The 17,421-nt window shown below is 43.3% G+C and overlaps 1 protein-coding gene across 3 annotated transcripts in view; it reads right to left on the bottom strand.

Annotated features, from left to right (window-relative positions):
* The window catches only part of CNTN5 (contactin 5), a gene marked incomplete at both ends in the record, with an annotated part of 519,573 nt that overhangs the window by 12,408 nt on the left and 489,744 nt on the right, over positions 1-17,421 (bottom strand). For all 3 annotated transcript variants that reach the window (XM_084251216.1, XM_084251217.1, XM_084251218.1), the window contains one exon: positions 15,875-15,984. In XM_084251216.1, the coding sequence (XP_084107342.1) occupies positions 15,875-15,984 (110 nt within the window). The remainder of the gene's footprint in view (positions 1-15,874; positions 15,985-17,421) is intronic.

Here is a 17,421-nt window from a genome sequence, read left to right as displayed (position 1 = left end):
AGGGCCACGCTGAGGGCCCCAAAGGACACAGGACGCTGAGGGGGCTGCCGGCGAGGGTGCCTGGAGGGGCTGCGTGCCCATGGAGGACACTGGTCCTCTCCTTGGTGGCTGGGTCCCAGAGTTTAACTGTAATAGTCTTTTTTTTTTTAAAGATTTATTTATTTATGCATCCAAGAGCTGGGGTGTAGGCCAGAGGTGCGGGGGGTGAGAGGATCCACCAGAGACAGAGTGGGGAGCAGAACAGGCAGATCTACTGAAACACACTGCTGAGGGGAGCAGCAGGAGACAGGAGAGGTCTGCTGTGCCGTGTGGGTAGCTCCTGGTTGGGGATCGAACTTGTGCTGCAGGGGCTGGTGATAGCTTGACAGTGCTGAGACTTAACCCCTGCACCAACAGGGAGTCCCTGGAATAGTCATTCTTGAGAGGCCGCCTGGGACTGTTTTTTTAGCTCATTAACTCTGTAGATCATTGAATAGTTACAACAAAATATTTCATACTTGGACTAGTTAGAGTAATTCAGTTCTTCGCAACTGAACCCTGCCAGCACACCCACACAGGTGTCTGATTTACATATTTTAGAAAAGCTAATAAGATAATCATATTCCTCCTTTTCATCCCTGTCTCTTCTTTGTCAGATTTGAACTGACACACAGCAGAGAGGCTGAACTTCAGAAATCTGATTAAGTTGGATCTTCTAACACTCTGCTTTGGCGAGCACTGCCCCTATTAGTCCTGTTTCTGAGAACAGCTTATGTTGCTGGGCGTCCCAGCACATTTCACATGCAGAAGTCTAAGATATTTCAAGCTACTAAATAGACTGAGAAGTCACGGATGCATAACACACACACAGTGATATATCTGCTCTGTGGTTCTGTTCAATTTTCTTTAATTGGTTATATTATTTTAAAATAATTGAATATATTTTTTGAGGGAGTTGAGTGTGATTAAATTAAACCAATTACAGATTTCTATACAATACAGATTTCAATATACATTCCGGACTTCTAAATATTGAATGTTTAATGTTCCGACTAATCAGCACAAAATTAAACATCCTAAGTAAAAGATAAAATATATTTCCTAAGGAACTGATTACGAGAAAAAACAAATTCTAGCTGCAGCAGCTAAAACCCAGAGGGAAATCTAAAAAATCCACACGTTATTTCTCTTCCTCGCCTGTAAAAATTAAGAATAGGAAAAGCTGTTATTTCACAGTGAAGTGAAAATTATTAGCCTTTCTTTATGTGGGAGATGATAAAACAGGAAAACAAAAGTTTGAGGTTAGCATAGAGCTTCTTTAAATTGGGACTGAGGAAATATAGTGTTCACAAGACACAACAATCTTCCAAAAGTGAAACTTCTTCACGCAGTTTCTTTCCCCAAAGATTTATCAACCCATAAACTCTGAACTCTCTGTAAGATCATTTGAAATGAGGTTAGAAACCTTATGAAAGATATAAATGCACAACACTGGAATTATCTCCCTGTTATTTTGGGGTTTGTCCCTTCCTGAAAATTTATTTTATATATATATATATATATATATATATATATATATATATATATATAATACAATTGTGTATCTTTACATTGCCATCCTACTTTTATTCCCTAACAGTATCATGACATAGAAGTATTTTCCTATTTTTTAACTAACATGCTATCACGTGCTGGTGTGCTACATCTTACGTAACCACGGTTCTATGGTGGAATATTTGCATAGCTTTCACTCCTTTTTTTTTTTTTAAGATTTATTTATTTATGCATACAAGAGCTGGGGTACAGACCAGGGATGCAGGGGTGTGGGTGAGAGGGTTCACCAGAGACAGAGTGGGGAGCAGAACAGGAGGAATGACTGAAATCCACTGCTGAGGGGAGCAGTGGGTGAGACAGGAGAGGTCTGCTGCGCCACCTGGGTATCTCTCTGGCCAGCTGGGGATCGAACTCATGCTGCAGAGGCTGTGGATTGCTTCATAGTGCGGTGCTTAACACCTTGTGCCACCAGGGAGGCCTCCAACTTTCACTCTTTTAATAAAAAGTTGCCATGAATATCACTATGTATTTCATTTTCCACACATTGGACTAATTTCCCCAAATAGGATCCCAGAAAATTATAGGGTCCAAATTTATATAATATTTATGGGGTTTTTTTGTTTGTTTGTTTTTAAAGATTTATTTATTTATTTATTTATGCATCAAGAGCTGGGGTACAGGCCAGAAGTGCAGGGGGGTGAGAGGATTCACCAGAGACAGAGCAGGGAGCAGAACAGGCAGACTGACTGAAACACACTGCTGAGGGGAGCAGCGGGGAGACAGGAGAGGTCTGCTGCACCATGTGGGTAGCTCCCTGGCTGGGGATCAAACTCACGCTGCAGAGGCTGTGGACAGCTTCACAGCATGGTGCTCAACCCCTTGCGCTACCAGGGAGGCCCCTATTTTCTGTTTTTTTATTAAAAAATGCCATATTGATTTTCAAATAGTGTTTAATAATTTTCATTTTCAACAAAGGAGTCCAGGAGATGCAAGGTCCTGTGCAAGATGTAGCAGCTGTTGTTGGCTCAAAGCCAGAGGCCCGGCATTGGAATCTTCCCTCTGACCCTTGCAATCAGCCTCCGAAGGAAGAGCTTACGCAACCTCTGAACCTCTACCCTTGTTTAAGAAGGAGGCAAATCACTACTTAGCCCTTTTTTTGAATCCTTTTCTAGATAACTCCCTTCTTGTACTCGATGACTTAAAATCTACTATTCCTTGATATTTCAATACTTCTTTTATTATTTGTAACTCTTCTTCCTATTTATTATTTCGATTTATTACTAGGATTTTCTATCTCAAAATCATTTTCATTTAAAATCATTATGATAGGGCCTCCCTGGAGGCTCAAGGAGTTAGTCTTAGTACTATGAAGCTATCCGCAGCCTCTGCAGCACGAGTTCGATCCCTGGGCAGGGAGCCACCCACATGGTGCAGCAGACCTCTCCTGTCTCCTCGCTGCTCCCCTCAGCAGTGGATTGCAGTGGATTTCAGTGGATCCTCCTGTTCTGCTCCCCACTCTGTCTCTGGTGAGTCCTCTCACCACCCCGTATCTCTGGCCTACACCCCATCTCTTGCATGCATAAGTAAATAAAATAAATCTTTTTTAAAAAAGAAGTTACAGGGCCTTGGCCCATGTTTGCTGCAGTCGGGGCTGGCGGGTAGCGGGGAGCACACCCCTTCTCTGTCCTCATTCACTCATACACGGGTCATTGAGGAATCCTCCCGCTAGTTTATCTTCTATTTGATTTTTATTTCCTCTTAGATTACAAAAGCACAGCTCTTTTCTCAGCTCCTGCACTCATTTATTTCTGTGTCTTCAGTTGCTCTCAGCTCACACTGCTCATTCAGTGGGTACTGCACAGACACAGCTCTCTTTTCTGCTGTTACTTAATGTTGCAAAAGAGAAATCTGATTTTTATACCTTTGAAAGTTACTTATTCTTTCTGCTTGGGAGCCCAGACACTTTGAGCTTTTTTAAATAGAATGAGACTACATATTAAAATGTGAATATTTTACCAGGCTGTGAGATCTTAAAAATTATTAATTCAATTATTCATTCAAAAATTTTTAAAATATGTATTATTTACCAAGCACCGTAGCTTCAGGCTACTGGGATTAATGGTGACCAAACACGACTCAGTGGCGCAGGGGGAGCATGGAGGACCCTGGGGCTCTTTGCTAAGACACCCCAGCGGCGCACACACGCCACAGACATTTGCTGAGCCCCACAGAACACACAACAGCAAGGGTGACCTCATGCAGGGTCATCGGTTATAATAAATAACCCGACCCGTCTGGCTGGGGACAGTGACACTGGGGCAGGGTGTGATGTGGGGGGGCACACAGGATAGGGGAGCAGTCTCTCGACTTTCTCCTCAGTTTTGCTGGGAACTTACACTGTGTTTTAAAAACTTTGCTAATTGAAGGAATAACAGTGAGCATAGCTTGAATGAAAAGCCTCCAAGTGTGAAATCACAGTTCTGAGAATCTACATCTTGCTGGGGAGTGGCCTGAGAGACAGTGTGAGCAGAGAGAGGCCACAGGGGAGTCCTGACCAGGGCAGAGGCAGGCGGGCTGAAGGGGGAGGTGGAGGGCAGGCCGGGGGCAGCGTGCCCCTCTGGAGTGAGGGGTGGTGTGGACACACAGGCCTGCAGAGACCGGGCAGGCTGGCCTGGAGGCCGAGGGTGAGAGCGGCTCAGTCAGATGCTAGGACAGGCCACAGCCAGACCCCGTAGCTGGCCACGTTAGCGAGGCAGAGCAACTACCAGTAAACACCCGGAAGGCTCTGAAGTGGGGTGAGGAGGTCTGTGCGCATGTGACAGGATCAAAATGGTAACCTAAAAAGATTCACACAGCAGTGAAAAATTGTTTTTTTCTTTTTAAAGCACATAAATCTAAGCATTCCTTTGCTGAAACTCCCCTGCATCGCACTAGAATAAACCCCAAGCGCCTCACCTTGGCTCACAAGGCCGCACCTGATCACTTCCCTGTGAACTGCAACAGCACGTTGCATTACATCCTGCCTCCCCATGGTCAGCCCCTTCCAGAAAAAAGGGCCTCAGACATTCTCACCTGACTTGGAGCCTTTGAATTATTTCTGGTGTCCTCTGTCTGAAGCTCCTTTCATGTCCAAATGGCTGCATGTTTTTCTTCCTAGTTTCGGCAGAACTGAGAAGTCTCCCTCCCCACTTGCCTGAAGACCCACCCCTCGCTCAGTCCCTCTCCTCTGTGTGATCCCGAGCTTTATTATTCTTATTCTTCCCAAGAATTATCACTGTGTGGAACGACCTTCAACTCTTCATGTCACTATGGCGAGGCACCAGGTCCCTGTCTCGAGATCAGGGGCTGCAGCTGGAGGAGGGAGGGGCTTCAGGCACTGCGGGATCCAGCAGGAAGCCAGGGCCCTGGACTGGGCTCGTGTGGAGGACACAAGACAGGGAGGTGTGAGTGTGGGGTCAGGAACCATTTTGCAGATAAAATCCCTGGACTTTGGTGATAGGTTAGTTATAGGGCTGGTAAGGAGAGAGTTGTCAGGACTTAAATATTTCCCAAAACACTATAGGATTTCTCGGTCTTAAATACGGGGATATTTTTTGGTTCCTTTGCTTTTCAACTGTTGTTTTCACTGGGTTTTTCCTTTGTTGTCATTCCTGCTGCTGGTGCCTGCATCCTGTCTTGGCGGAAGGCCAGAGCTTATTGACCAAATCTCTCTTGTCCTTCACGTCTGCCATCTTCTCTCTCATCCGAAAATAAGCCTTCCTTACTTATTTACTTTGCCTCCTGGTATTAATTCTCAGGTTTGTACTCTGAAGCACTGATTTAAATATTTAGTAGTATCAAAATGTGCATTTCATTGCTTCTAATGAATATTTTATCTTAGTTACTTTAGTTTTTATTTTCTTGCATTCACTTCACATTCTGGGTTGTTCTTTAAATATAGACGAAATATTCTCTTTCACTTCTCTTTGAGATCCAGAACTATGTATTTAAAGCTTCTCTGTTGATTTACAAGAAAATCATCTGTAGGGAAAGATATTTATACTGAGCTTTATCTTCTTTCTAATATTTTTCTCCTATCAGTTGTTTTCTTCATTTACAGAGTGTTCTCCTGTGTGACCACACTGAGATCTTACCTCACTGATCTTTACTGGTCCTCTAAAAACGCATGGACTGTCCATCTGCATGTCTGGACTGGGCTTCCGGGGCCAGGGACCATCTGTCTAGGCAGAAGTTACCCTCGGATCGCACCTCCACCCATTCTCCAGGCCACGCAAGAACACACCCAGGCTGCAGCTGAGAGACGAAGCTTCACAAATGTGACTGCAGTTTATTTCATTGAAGAAAGAGATAAAGGGGAAGGAGGCCAGAGGCGATTTCATTGCTTGCTTGAACTTAGAAAATGGGATTCTGAGGCTGGGTCATCGCACAAAGATGAAAGGAAAGAAACACTAGAAAGTAGTACTAATAACATTGTTTTGCAGCTCTCATCGTGATTGCAGTAAGTACTGTCTCTTTCCCTCTGGTTTCATGACACCGCTAAGGGAAATTGAGAAAAGCTGGTTTTATGTGCTTCCACTCAGTTCTCTGCCATTCCTATGCTCAAAAGGTGTAACTAATATAAACTGCGGGGTGGAAGGCAGATTCATATTAGCCCACACTCTCTGGCTATTCCTCACCTCCAGATAAATACTGAAACACTCCGCTCTTTTCTCTAACAAGGCCTAAAATGCCTCTCACGTTCCTCTTTTCTTACGTAACCCCTAAGTTCAGCCACATCCTTCGAGAATCTTTCAAAATCCAGGCTGGCTGATCCCAGCTTTCTGATCCCGGGAGTTTAGCAATAGGTGTCGTTATTGAGTCAGCTATTGGCAATCAATACTCTGAGACACGCAGAGACTCAGTGTTATTAGACTGCATGCATATTAGTTGCTTTGTGCCCAGAGGTTAATTTTACCATAAAGGATGCAATTTAATGAATCAAATAAGATAAATAAACAATGTTTAGTTAAACGTTTGAATATTTATGAGGCATTTCCACAGTGATTAGCGGATACTAGGTGAGGAAGTTTAAAATGCATCAGGAACATAATAATGGAAATAATTTACTGAATGGATTTCTACTTCTTTTCTTCTAGAAGCTGTCATTAGTATCTAGAGAAAAGATGTGAAAGGAGATTGGCTATAAATATGCTGAATTTGTCCTTAATCCATATAGCTAATAGAGGTCTTTGGCAAGTGCTAGTTATCTTCCCTTATTCACCTTCTTTGTTGAAATGTTCTAAACTGTAGTGTACTAGATAGAGAAACAGCTCAGAGCATTTTATTATAATTAATTTTCTTGAATATGTTTTGTGAGATGAACTGTAACACAATTGATTCTTAATACATACTAATTAAATAACAATATTAAATAAATAAAACCATGAAAGTTGATAGTTTGAGGTTAAAGAATATTAATATTGAAAAGATTTACTATGCACCTCATTGTATTACATGATTCTCTCCCAGGAGCACAAGATACTAGGAACGCAGAGTTGGGGAGATAGACAGTCTTAATGTATGAGAAAAGTAAAATATCCAAAAAATCAGTGACCTAGTCATCTTCAGAGATTTAAAAGAACAGCAGTAGATTTCAAAGCCGAATCATAAGAAAGGACAATACCTAGTGAATTCAAGATCAAATATTAGAATAAAGAAAATGATTAATTGAAGAGAAAGGATTACTTCTTTGGAAAGACCCCAACATGATGGCTCCCCTTTGATGAAGAATGAGCAGAAGACGGAGAGAGAGAGGGGGGGAGAGCGAGAAAGAGGACATATAGATTATTGATAGGAAGTAAGCGCAGGTCTTGGAGGTGTCAAACAGACAGTGACAGACGCGGTGCTGAGGACAGTGGTCGTGCAGACGCCGGCCCAATGGGCAGAAGCTGGAGAAGAATTTACTCTTGGAAAGCGGAACCTGCAACGGCCGAGTTTGGGCTTTTTTTGTTTGAGGATGCACACGTGGTGCCAGAGACTGCACTCCCACCACCTGGAGTAGGAAGGGCTGGGGTTTAATGCAGAAAGAATGATTAGAAAGCTCCAAGGGAAACATAAGCAGGGACTGCAGCAATGCCAAGGCCCCGAATCTGAACACAAGCTCCGTTCAAACTGGGCCTTCCTGGTGGTGCAGGGGTTAAGTCTCAGTGCTATCAAGCTGCACTGTGGCCTGAGTTCGATCCCTGGCCAGGGAGCTGATGCACATGGCGCAGCAGACCTCTCCTGTCTCCCCGCTGCTCTCCTCAGCACTGTGTTTCAGTCAGTCTGCCTGTTCTGCTCCCCACTCTGTCTCTGGTGAGTCCTCTCACCCCTACACCTCTGGCCTGTACCCCAGCTCTTGTATGCATAAATAAATCTTTAAAAAAACAAAACAAAACATAACAACAACTTCTCAGCTGCATGATAAACTCTGCCGACCAGGGGGAATGTTGCTAAAAACGTCAGCAGCAACCAAGAGAAATCTATCCTGGAAGAGCAGCACTGGGTAGGCTTTGAGTTTGCTGCTTGGAAAGCTGAGTGCATTTCCAACCGGGGTGTCCTCAGAGGAGAGTGCCAAGAGGCAGGAGCGTATGTTTCGGAGATGTTATGAACTGTGTGTGGTGAGATGATGTAACTGACTGAGACCAAGGGGTCAGCTGCGTTGTGGGGGCTGTGGGAAGGCAGAGCCATCCTCACCTCAGGACGGCAGTGCAGAGAGGCAGGGTCAGTGCTTCCTCCCTCTCCAAGGCCTGCCCCATGGCCTGGACTCCTGGGCCATCCCCTCCCATCGGCTCTGGGGTCAGTCACCCCGTTTGGGGAGGAGGCTTCAGCCCACACAACAGCAAGCACGTAGTTTCCAGAGTCTGTTTCGCTGCACTGTACAAGTTTGTTTTCTTTGCTGCTCACATCCCATAAGCGGCATCAACCATCTGGTACTCGAATCTTACTTTCTCACTTATCTCACTTAGGGACCCACTGCCACAGCCACCCAGATTATCTCAAAAGGCATGATTTCACCTTGTTTTATAGCTGAGGAGGGACAAAGCCCCGTTGAGTGGTCATGCGGTAAATCCACTCACATTTGTGTCCAAGTGAAAAAATGGGAAATATTTATGACAATGATGAAAGATGGCACCAATGCCCTTTTGGTTCCTCTTATGGATAAAAGGATATTTTGGGGGCATATATTCTAATATCCTCGAAAATAAAGTGACTTATTCAAAAACCTCGAAAATAAAGTGATTTATTCAAAAGTCTTAGCAGAATAAATTTTGCAAGTGGCTGGCGTTAGAGAAATTTCTCCACAAAGCAATGCATCTAAAGGCAAATGAAACAATCGCAGTAAACAGAGGAATTAATAGCTTTCTGAAAGGAGTCGCCTTTTGATAGGACAGAGGAAGGGACGAATTAAGCAACTGAAATGTTACTTCTTCAATTTCCTTTTGGTCTGCTGAGTTTTGAAAAATATAAATAGTTTCAGTTAGCTTCCCAGTCTATGAAAATAGCCCGGGAAGAAAATCTAATGACAGGGCACGAAAGCTATTTGATTTAAATCAGGGTCTGCAGAATTTCAGAAAAGAAAGGGTAGAATTGGGATTTTATTTTCTTCTTCCTGTTCAGTTTGTTATTTTCTTATTTTTATATAGTCATAATAAAAAAGCAAAGAGAATCTGTAAAACAGCTGCTACCCACACACCATATGGAAAATAAAACAGCCTGGCGATGGCCTTTTGGTGACTGGCTGCATTTCGGCTTCTTTCCCTCCTTCAATTTATATCTGAAGTTCCATTTTTCACACATACCACCCCCGACAAATTAAATGCAATCTGTCTGGGATGACTTATTGTCAGAAAACAGTGACTCTCGTTTGTTTTTGTCTCCTGCTCTGATGATTAGTGTCAGATCATAAAAGGCACAGCAAACAATCCCGGCCCGTCTTCCCTTAAGAAATTCCCACTACAACTTATTTTATAGAGCAACACACAATTGGTGTCTTTCCAGCGCAATCAATAAATGGAAATGGCCTTAGTGACAAGTCTAAAATGAACTTCTGAGTTACATGGCCTCTGGAAGGCCTAAGAGAAACACATTCCAGCCCGGATCTTGGTGTAGCAAAAGGAGTCGCGAGGGGAGCCTTTCGGTGAGAAATGTAGACTGGGTCGAGTCCTTCTGTCTTTTGTTCTTAATGATAATGACAAAAAGTTCAGAATTGAAACTGGGATACGGTGTGCTTGGCCGCTTGCTACAAAAGTGTATATTGTGGCTTATTATCCAAATAAGTGCCGCCATTAAAAAGATAAAATTGCATTCATACAACCCTTACAAGAAGGTCACAAGAAATAGAAGCCCCCTACACTTGGCAACACGGGGGACTTGTCCCACAATTCACATGCAACATCATGTTCTTAAATTTATGTCACTGAAAAGAAGAATTTTAATTGTATTCAATAAATGAGTATTTTAGTTAGGAAAATTGAGGACATTTTATGGGCAGAAGTATATACTTATGCAAAGACAATGCATGTATTTTGGGCATTGGCAGGGGTTTAGTCTCACTAATAGGGCTTCAAAGTGTCAGGATGCTATGAGGTCCTTACAATACTGCAGATTTGGGAATTGTCTTGTTTCAAGTCTGTCTTTTATTTACTTAAATTTTCCATAAATATCCATCAATGGTGAGCTCTGTAAGAGCAGGAGCTGGATCTTAGTAATTCTTACACATCCATTGGCTAGCACCGTGCCTGATACTGCACAAATATTTGAGAAATGAAGGAATTTAAAAATGAATTATCCAACACTGTATTATCGAGTTCCCTTCATTATTCTTCCTGATCTGGGAAAATCAGAGAAGGGATGGTAAAATTGGGCTTTGTCCTTCTTTGTTTCTGCTTCTTTCCAGACTGGCATCTGCTTTGAATTTTTAGGACTTATTTATTTATATGAGAACTGGGGTACAGGCCAGAGGCGCAGGAGGGTGAGAGAATTCACCAGAGACAGAGGGCGGAGCAGAACAGGCAGATGGAGGGCCTCCCCTGGTGGCGCAGTGGTTGAGCGCTGGGCTATGAAGCTGCCTGCAGCCTCTGCAGCGCTGGTTCGATCCCCAGCCACTGGCGAGGGTCCCACATGGTGCATCAGACCTCTCCTGCTGCGCCCGCTGCTCCCCTCAGCAGTGTATTTCATCGGTCTGCCTGTTCTGCTCCCCACTCTGTCTCTGGTGAATTCTCTCACCCTCCCGCGCTTCTGACTGTACCCAGTGCTTGTATAAATAAATAAATAAATCTTTAAAAAAACAAACAAACAAAAAACAAATAAACAAACAAACAAACAAAAACCAGGCAGATGGAGCAGTGGGCACGACAGGAGAGGTCTGCTGCTCCATATGGGTTTTTCCCTGGCCGGCTGGAATCGAACCTGTGCAGCAGAGGCCGTGGACAGCTTCACAGTGGTGCGCTCAACCTGCTGCACCACCAGGCAGGCCCCTGCTCTGAGCATTTTATGCACCTAAAAATCTTGGTGTTCTTCAGGGGGTATATACTAGGATTCAGCAATTACCACACAGAGCACTTAAAGCTGGTGGGTTAATAATGTGAAACTAATCATTTACTCAGATGGACCAATGACAGGGATGGCAATCCAGATGCAGCTATCACGGTTACTCATGAATTGAAGTCATTTGGTGAATATGTACCATCTTCAGTTTTTAATCTGCCGCTTGTCATAAACTAGTCACCTATCTCAAAGCCAGAGCTTTCTTCATTCAGTAAATGTAGCCTTCCAAGTGACGAAAATTCCTGAATGTGCGGTTCTAGTAGAATGTCAACAAAATTGTTCAAGTATTCGTCAAATACAATTGGATAGGTTGATGTCTACTTTGGGATTTCTTCTTCTTTCTTATTTCCTCAAATGGGCATTTTTGTAAGGCTGCACTAGTTTGGTACAAGACAGTCTTAAAGTTTGCAGAAAACAAAAACCCACCTTTTTTTCTTTTTAATGGCATCTTATTTGTGACATCTAGAAATGTCCATGGTGGGCTCACTTACAAATGAAGTGATGATATCACTACAATGTCTTGACACTCGCTAACACTGAGGTCACGTTCTGGTGGGGTAGGGGATGACCCTGTCTTCAGGAATAGTTATTTCTACCACCTCAACCGCCATGCCATTCTAGTAGAGCCATCAATCAATTTAATAACAAAATTAGTCTGATCTGAATTAAATGACGGATGTATTTGAAAGTGTTGAGTTAGTTGAAAGTGAACATATAGTTGAGTCAAAATGCTTGGTTTATTATTTGTTAAACAAAGAAGACATCATGGAGGCTTCCTTGTGAAAGATGCGTGCACCAAATAGCAGACTATTGTATGAAGGGATTCCTGTTATCGAGGTCCTCACTGCAGCCCTGTGGGGCTGTCACTTCCAGAAACAACAAGTCCAAGGATCGAGCAAACCTCATGTTAGGACTGAGAGACAAAAACCCAAACCAAAACAACAAAGAAAGAAATAGAAATAGAGTGTCCTGTGTTCAACCGTGAACTTCATAAGGGCAAGAGCTTTGTCTATTTTACTTATTAACCCCAGACACTGCACCAAAGCATAGCAAGCGGTCGACGAATATCAGGTGAATAAATAAACAAATAAATGATAAATGAGATTCAGATGAAAACACAGCAGGGATCCGAGCCCCAGGAGATCTGAATTGGACTGCAATCCGGGCCCCCGTCTGAGTCCGGCTGACAGGGGATGTGTGTAGGCGCAGTGAGGACTGGGGACGGGGAGCATGATGGGGGGTGAGGGTGGGGAAGGATATGGGAGTTTTAGGATTTCACTGCTCTAATGAGACACATCTTCTCTTTAAAACACTCTGGCTTAAGGGCATTCCCTCATGATTAGCAGATGAGAAAATACCAAGATTTCAGCATCAAGTGAACGACAAATAGGTTCAAGTTTGATGATTTAGCAAGGAGAATGAGTTGGGTATTTTCACTGGTTAATACCACATGATGCATTCCAGAGACCCAGATTCACCAATACCAAAATGCAGGTGACTGTACTGGGAGGAAACATATCCTGGAAGGAAATCATTCTGTGCACATGACTTCAGAAGGGAGTTTTTCCCCTCATTTACCTTCCCTATTATTCTTGGAGCATCAAGGGAAATTTCCCACGTGACAGTCTCATCTTGACTTCTCTTAACTGTTTTCGTCTGGCGCTAAAATAATATTTTGCAGTGGTTAAGGAGTCTCACGTACTATATAATCTTTGACTAGTGCAGAAAACATATCTCGAGGAGTCTAACTCTTAATCATTTCTGAGACCACACTGAAGAACTAGACTCTCTCGTATTCAAAACACTTGGCATCCTGAGAAAAGACTTAAGATATTTCCACAGCAAACAAGGGTGTTGTGATGCTGTGAGGTCTGAGTCGAGGTTCTCTCTTCCCGAGTTGTTATCACTAATTAGTATTCGTTTCTTTCCTTTTTTTTTTTTTTTTTTTTGGTTTAAATTGAAGCAACATGGCATGATAAGATTTTAGAAGTTCAAAGTGTGCATCATTGAAAATCAGCATCTACATCTACTATATTAAGTTTGTTACAGGGCAGGGAGAGGGGCAGCCCAAACCCCGCAAACCTGCCTGCTCTAAATGGGTTCTGCCATCCACCGCATCAACACAAAACATAGGAGACTTTAATGGGAAGGAACTTTAATAAAACTAGGAAACAACACAGGAAAGGCAAAGAGTCTAGTTTCTAAATCAAGCACCCAAAGTGACCCGTCCCCTCGTGGGTAAAACTCCATCCATATGGGATCGGCCCAGAGCAAGGCCCCGAAGCCTGCCACAGTCTAAAGCACCTTCCAGTGGGGACCCACAGAAAAGGGTCAGAAACAACCAGACAAGCCCGGAAGGAAAAGAGCAAAATCTACATCAAGACAAAAACCACCATTGTCACCTCCCAACGGGTCTCCCCCACATCTGTGTCACCCCGTCCACGACCAAAAGGCAAGCGCAGCTTCTTCACACGTCTCTTGGCTCCATGCGCCTCCTCCAGGTCTCCTTCTGGCTCCATCCTGCTTCCTTCCTTCCTCAGTCTCCTCTGCAGCTTCTTCTCTCCCTGCTCAGCTCCACCCTCCTTTTGGGTGGGGCAGGGAACCTGGAACCTCCCCCTTTCCTGGGGACCCTCCTGTTACAAGTTCACCCTGACATCCCCAATTCACTCCTTCAGAGTGTACTAGTCATTAGACCACAGCACAGGAGCCTCCAACCTGTAGTGACTGAACGGCCATCAGGGACACCGCTCACTTACTTGATTCTGAGAAGTCTCTGAAGGTCACCAGTAAGCACTTGGCACTTTTCTCCCTCCATCTCACTTGGTCTTTGAACAGCTTTAAACGAAACTGATTATTTCCTATTTCTTTTAGTTTCGTTGACATCTCTCATAATTGGTTTTTCCTCGACCAATCTACCAGATCTTTCTTGCCAATCTTGCTGATTCCTCTCCTTCAGCTTACCTTCCAGATGCTGAGTGTACAGGACATAGCTTAGCTGCCTCAGAACCCACCCCACCCCCCCAGCCCACTGTCCTCCTGGCAATTCTGACCTTAGGAGCTTTCACCAGAGAGCCCAGCTTAAAACATTGCCTCTGTGACCCGCACTTTCAGTCCGTCTTTAATGAGACTCCAAACTCACAAATCCCATATCTGACCTGACTTACCCTCTTAGCTTTCAGGCAGGTATCTCAGAGTTAACCGAGCCAAACAGAACCCTCGATTTCATGCAATTGATTCCCTTTTTGGGGTAACTGGCACCCCCATCATCCAAGCCAGCGATGGAGGAGTCACCATCCCCTTGTTTCCACACCTGATCAGTCACAAATCCTGTCTGCTCTGTCTCTAAAATATGTCTACATTTCTCCTAGCCCACCTTTGTGATCTTATCTCGGTCATCGCCACTTCTTGCTTGGATTATTGCAATGACCTCCGACCTTCTGTATCTGACCTTTCTCACTCCCCCCTTTCACTCCTCACATAAGAGCAAGCAGAGTGATGTTATAAACAGTGTGAATCAGACATGCCACTCTCCGTAAATTGCCCTGGTGGCTTCCTGTTGCATTTGAAATAAAACGCAAACTCTTTGCATAATCTACACAGCCTGTCATTACCTCAGGAGAAGGCACCATTCCTAAGCGCGGAAACTTTTCTTATTCACAATTTTCAATTCAGGGAAGGTCAGAGAGGAGGCCGAGACACGGTCACCACTATTTTCAAGATGGCGCCTCGTGCCTTCACAGTAACTAGCTCTTTCCGACACAGCACATACAGTTAAATGACGAATGCAGAAATGACCTACAGGACCGACAGGATTAGTACGTGGCATTTGAAATTAATCTCGCTGGATTTAGTGACAAAACATCTTGTTTTATTGTCACCATAGCACCAGTAAATATAGCGAGGACTGTGGTTGGCACAGAGGAGAGGGAGCAGGGACATGAGACAGTAAACTCGAGAATTGAGTTGCTAATACTGACTTGGGGAGAACTTTTACTCAGTGATGAAAAGAAAACAGAAAAAAAGAACAAAGTTGAGGAGAAGCAGGCAGCTGTCAGTCTCCGGTGGGTAAGGGGAGGGCAGGGTGGACAGCTCCTGAGCGGAGAACAGAGCCTTATTTATAGCATAAATATAGCATAACTGCTAACAAGCCTTATTTATAGCATTTACTATCTCCATGCAACTCTCTCATTAGGAGACACAATAAATTAAAATTAGTCTTTGATGACTGTATTTTACTTAAAATAACCAAGTTATGTTTGGTCACTGAATTGTATAATGTTTTAATTATTTTCTGATTACAAAACGTAAACATTTTATTTTCCAATTAACAAGATAGTGATTTTTCTTTTTTGGTAACAAGAGGCTGTATTTTTCAAACGCCAATTTATCGGGTACTATAAAAAAGTACAAATGGTGCTACGCCATGGTTTCTGTCCTGTTTCTAGGTATAAAAATAGTTTCCAGAGTTTGTGTTGATTTAGTGAAAAAACGTGGTTGTAATGAAGATTTTTCTAGATTTTGATTCATTCCCGGCAACGTTTCATCTTTTCGAAACATCTTTGCCTGCTGCTATGGCAATCACTGTCCTGAAAAATAAGTCAGCTAGTGAGCCACATTACACGTGTCAGTAAAACAGAAAAGTTCTTGCTTTCTTTGCTATAAAGCAACATTTCAAAGGAATGCACTTCTTTTGGCGTGTCACCAAGCCATCTCTCCAGGAGAACCCACCGCCAGCAGAAATAACAAGGCTTGTTTTCCACCATTCTGTTCCTACCTCAAATCCCTGTGGTCTTCCCAGGCTCTCTTTAATATGTTTCCACGCAACGAGAATCTCTGACACAGACATGCTTGTAGCCCGGACGTCCGTGGGGGCAGCGGTGGGCTCTGTGGGAAGGAAATTGGAAATAATCAACCGCCAGGTAACAAGTTATGTCTATCAAAGTATCGCGCCTGCATCTGCCAGGTGCTATTTCCTTCGGCCTTATTTTTGAAATGAAGTACTTCTGCAGTTATGAAAAACAGAACAAAATGAAACGATGATATTTCTGGGCTTCTCTGCTCGGCTCACCTTGCCAACAGCAAATGAGAAATATCACACGCAAGGAAAGCTGATCGTTACCCTGAGATTAACTGGGATGGTTCCGGAGAAAACTGATTTAAGTCGTGTGCAAGTCTAACATGACGGTCAAAAGGCTGCACGATGGAGGCAAGCTTGGCTTTTTTTTTTTTTCTTGTAGCTGTCATTTTGATTCTTAAAAAAAATTATTTCCTTATTTATTTCCTTTTATGCAAATTACATCATGGCTCCCTGAGCCCTGGTTCTCTCAGCAGTCACACGAGGCTGAGAGTCCTTATTTCGTAGATTTTTAACGTTAGTTTTAGCTGGAATAATACATATAAAACATTTAGCGCCATGCTTGGCACTTAAACATTCACTGACAAATATCACTTCCTAGCATTTTCTTTTCACTTTGTGCTGGTAAGAGTCTCGATTTCATTAGTTTTGTTTATGTCGCTCTTACCACGAACTACATTTCCCCGATGTACGAGGACCATGTGACGAACCATATGATATTTAAAAGGCACGTGTTGACTTTTAAGAACGGTATGGACCGAAGAGGAATGTACCCGAAGGTCTCAGCGCTGTTGCTCATAACCACCTTTTCATTTGCCCCCTGCTCAGCGACCTTTCCTACTCCTTTTCTCCAGGACACCGTGTCTGACTGGCATCCATCAAGAGGCGCGCTTTGTTCGAAGTTGCACTCCGTGTGAGGAACAAAAAATCGCAGCTCTGACATTGCCGAAACATAAATCTGATGTCACCGGCACAAGTTAAATGAAACAGTAGAAGAAAGACCCTGCACTGGTTCAAACAGTTCTAAACAATTCGATTAAAAAAACCCTACCCTGCACATATTGTAGAGACTCGATGCTGATTCCACATCACTGCTAAGAGTTCAGGTTCATCCGTTGAAAATGGTTTTTTGGATTCAGGGAACCATATGACAAAGACAGAGTATTTCAGTAGATCTGCCTGTTCTGCTCCCAATGCTGTCTCGGGTGAGTCCTTTCACACCCCCCGCCCCCCGCACCTCTGGCCTGCACCCCAGTACTTGCAGGCATCCATAAATAAAAATAAATCTTTTTAAAAAGATTTGAGAAAAGAGTATTAGAAATATTAAAAGAATTGTAACTGTTTTCTGGGGTCTCTCCCTTTTTAATGGAAGATGGTCACGAATCTATCTAGAAAAACTTTGTATGTTATTAATTGAAAAAAATCAACCCCACCCCCAATTTTTTCTTATTACTATTCAAGAATCC

This window comes from Talpa europaea (assembly GCF_964194135.1).
Source record: "Talpa europaea genome assembly, chromosome: 12".
In the NCBI taxonomy this organism is placed as follows: domain Eukaryota; kingdom Metazoa; phylum Chordata; class Mammalia; order Eulipotyphla; family Talpidae; genus Talpa; species Talpa europaea.
This window is presented reverse-complemented; position numbering and strand designations above follow the sequence as displayed.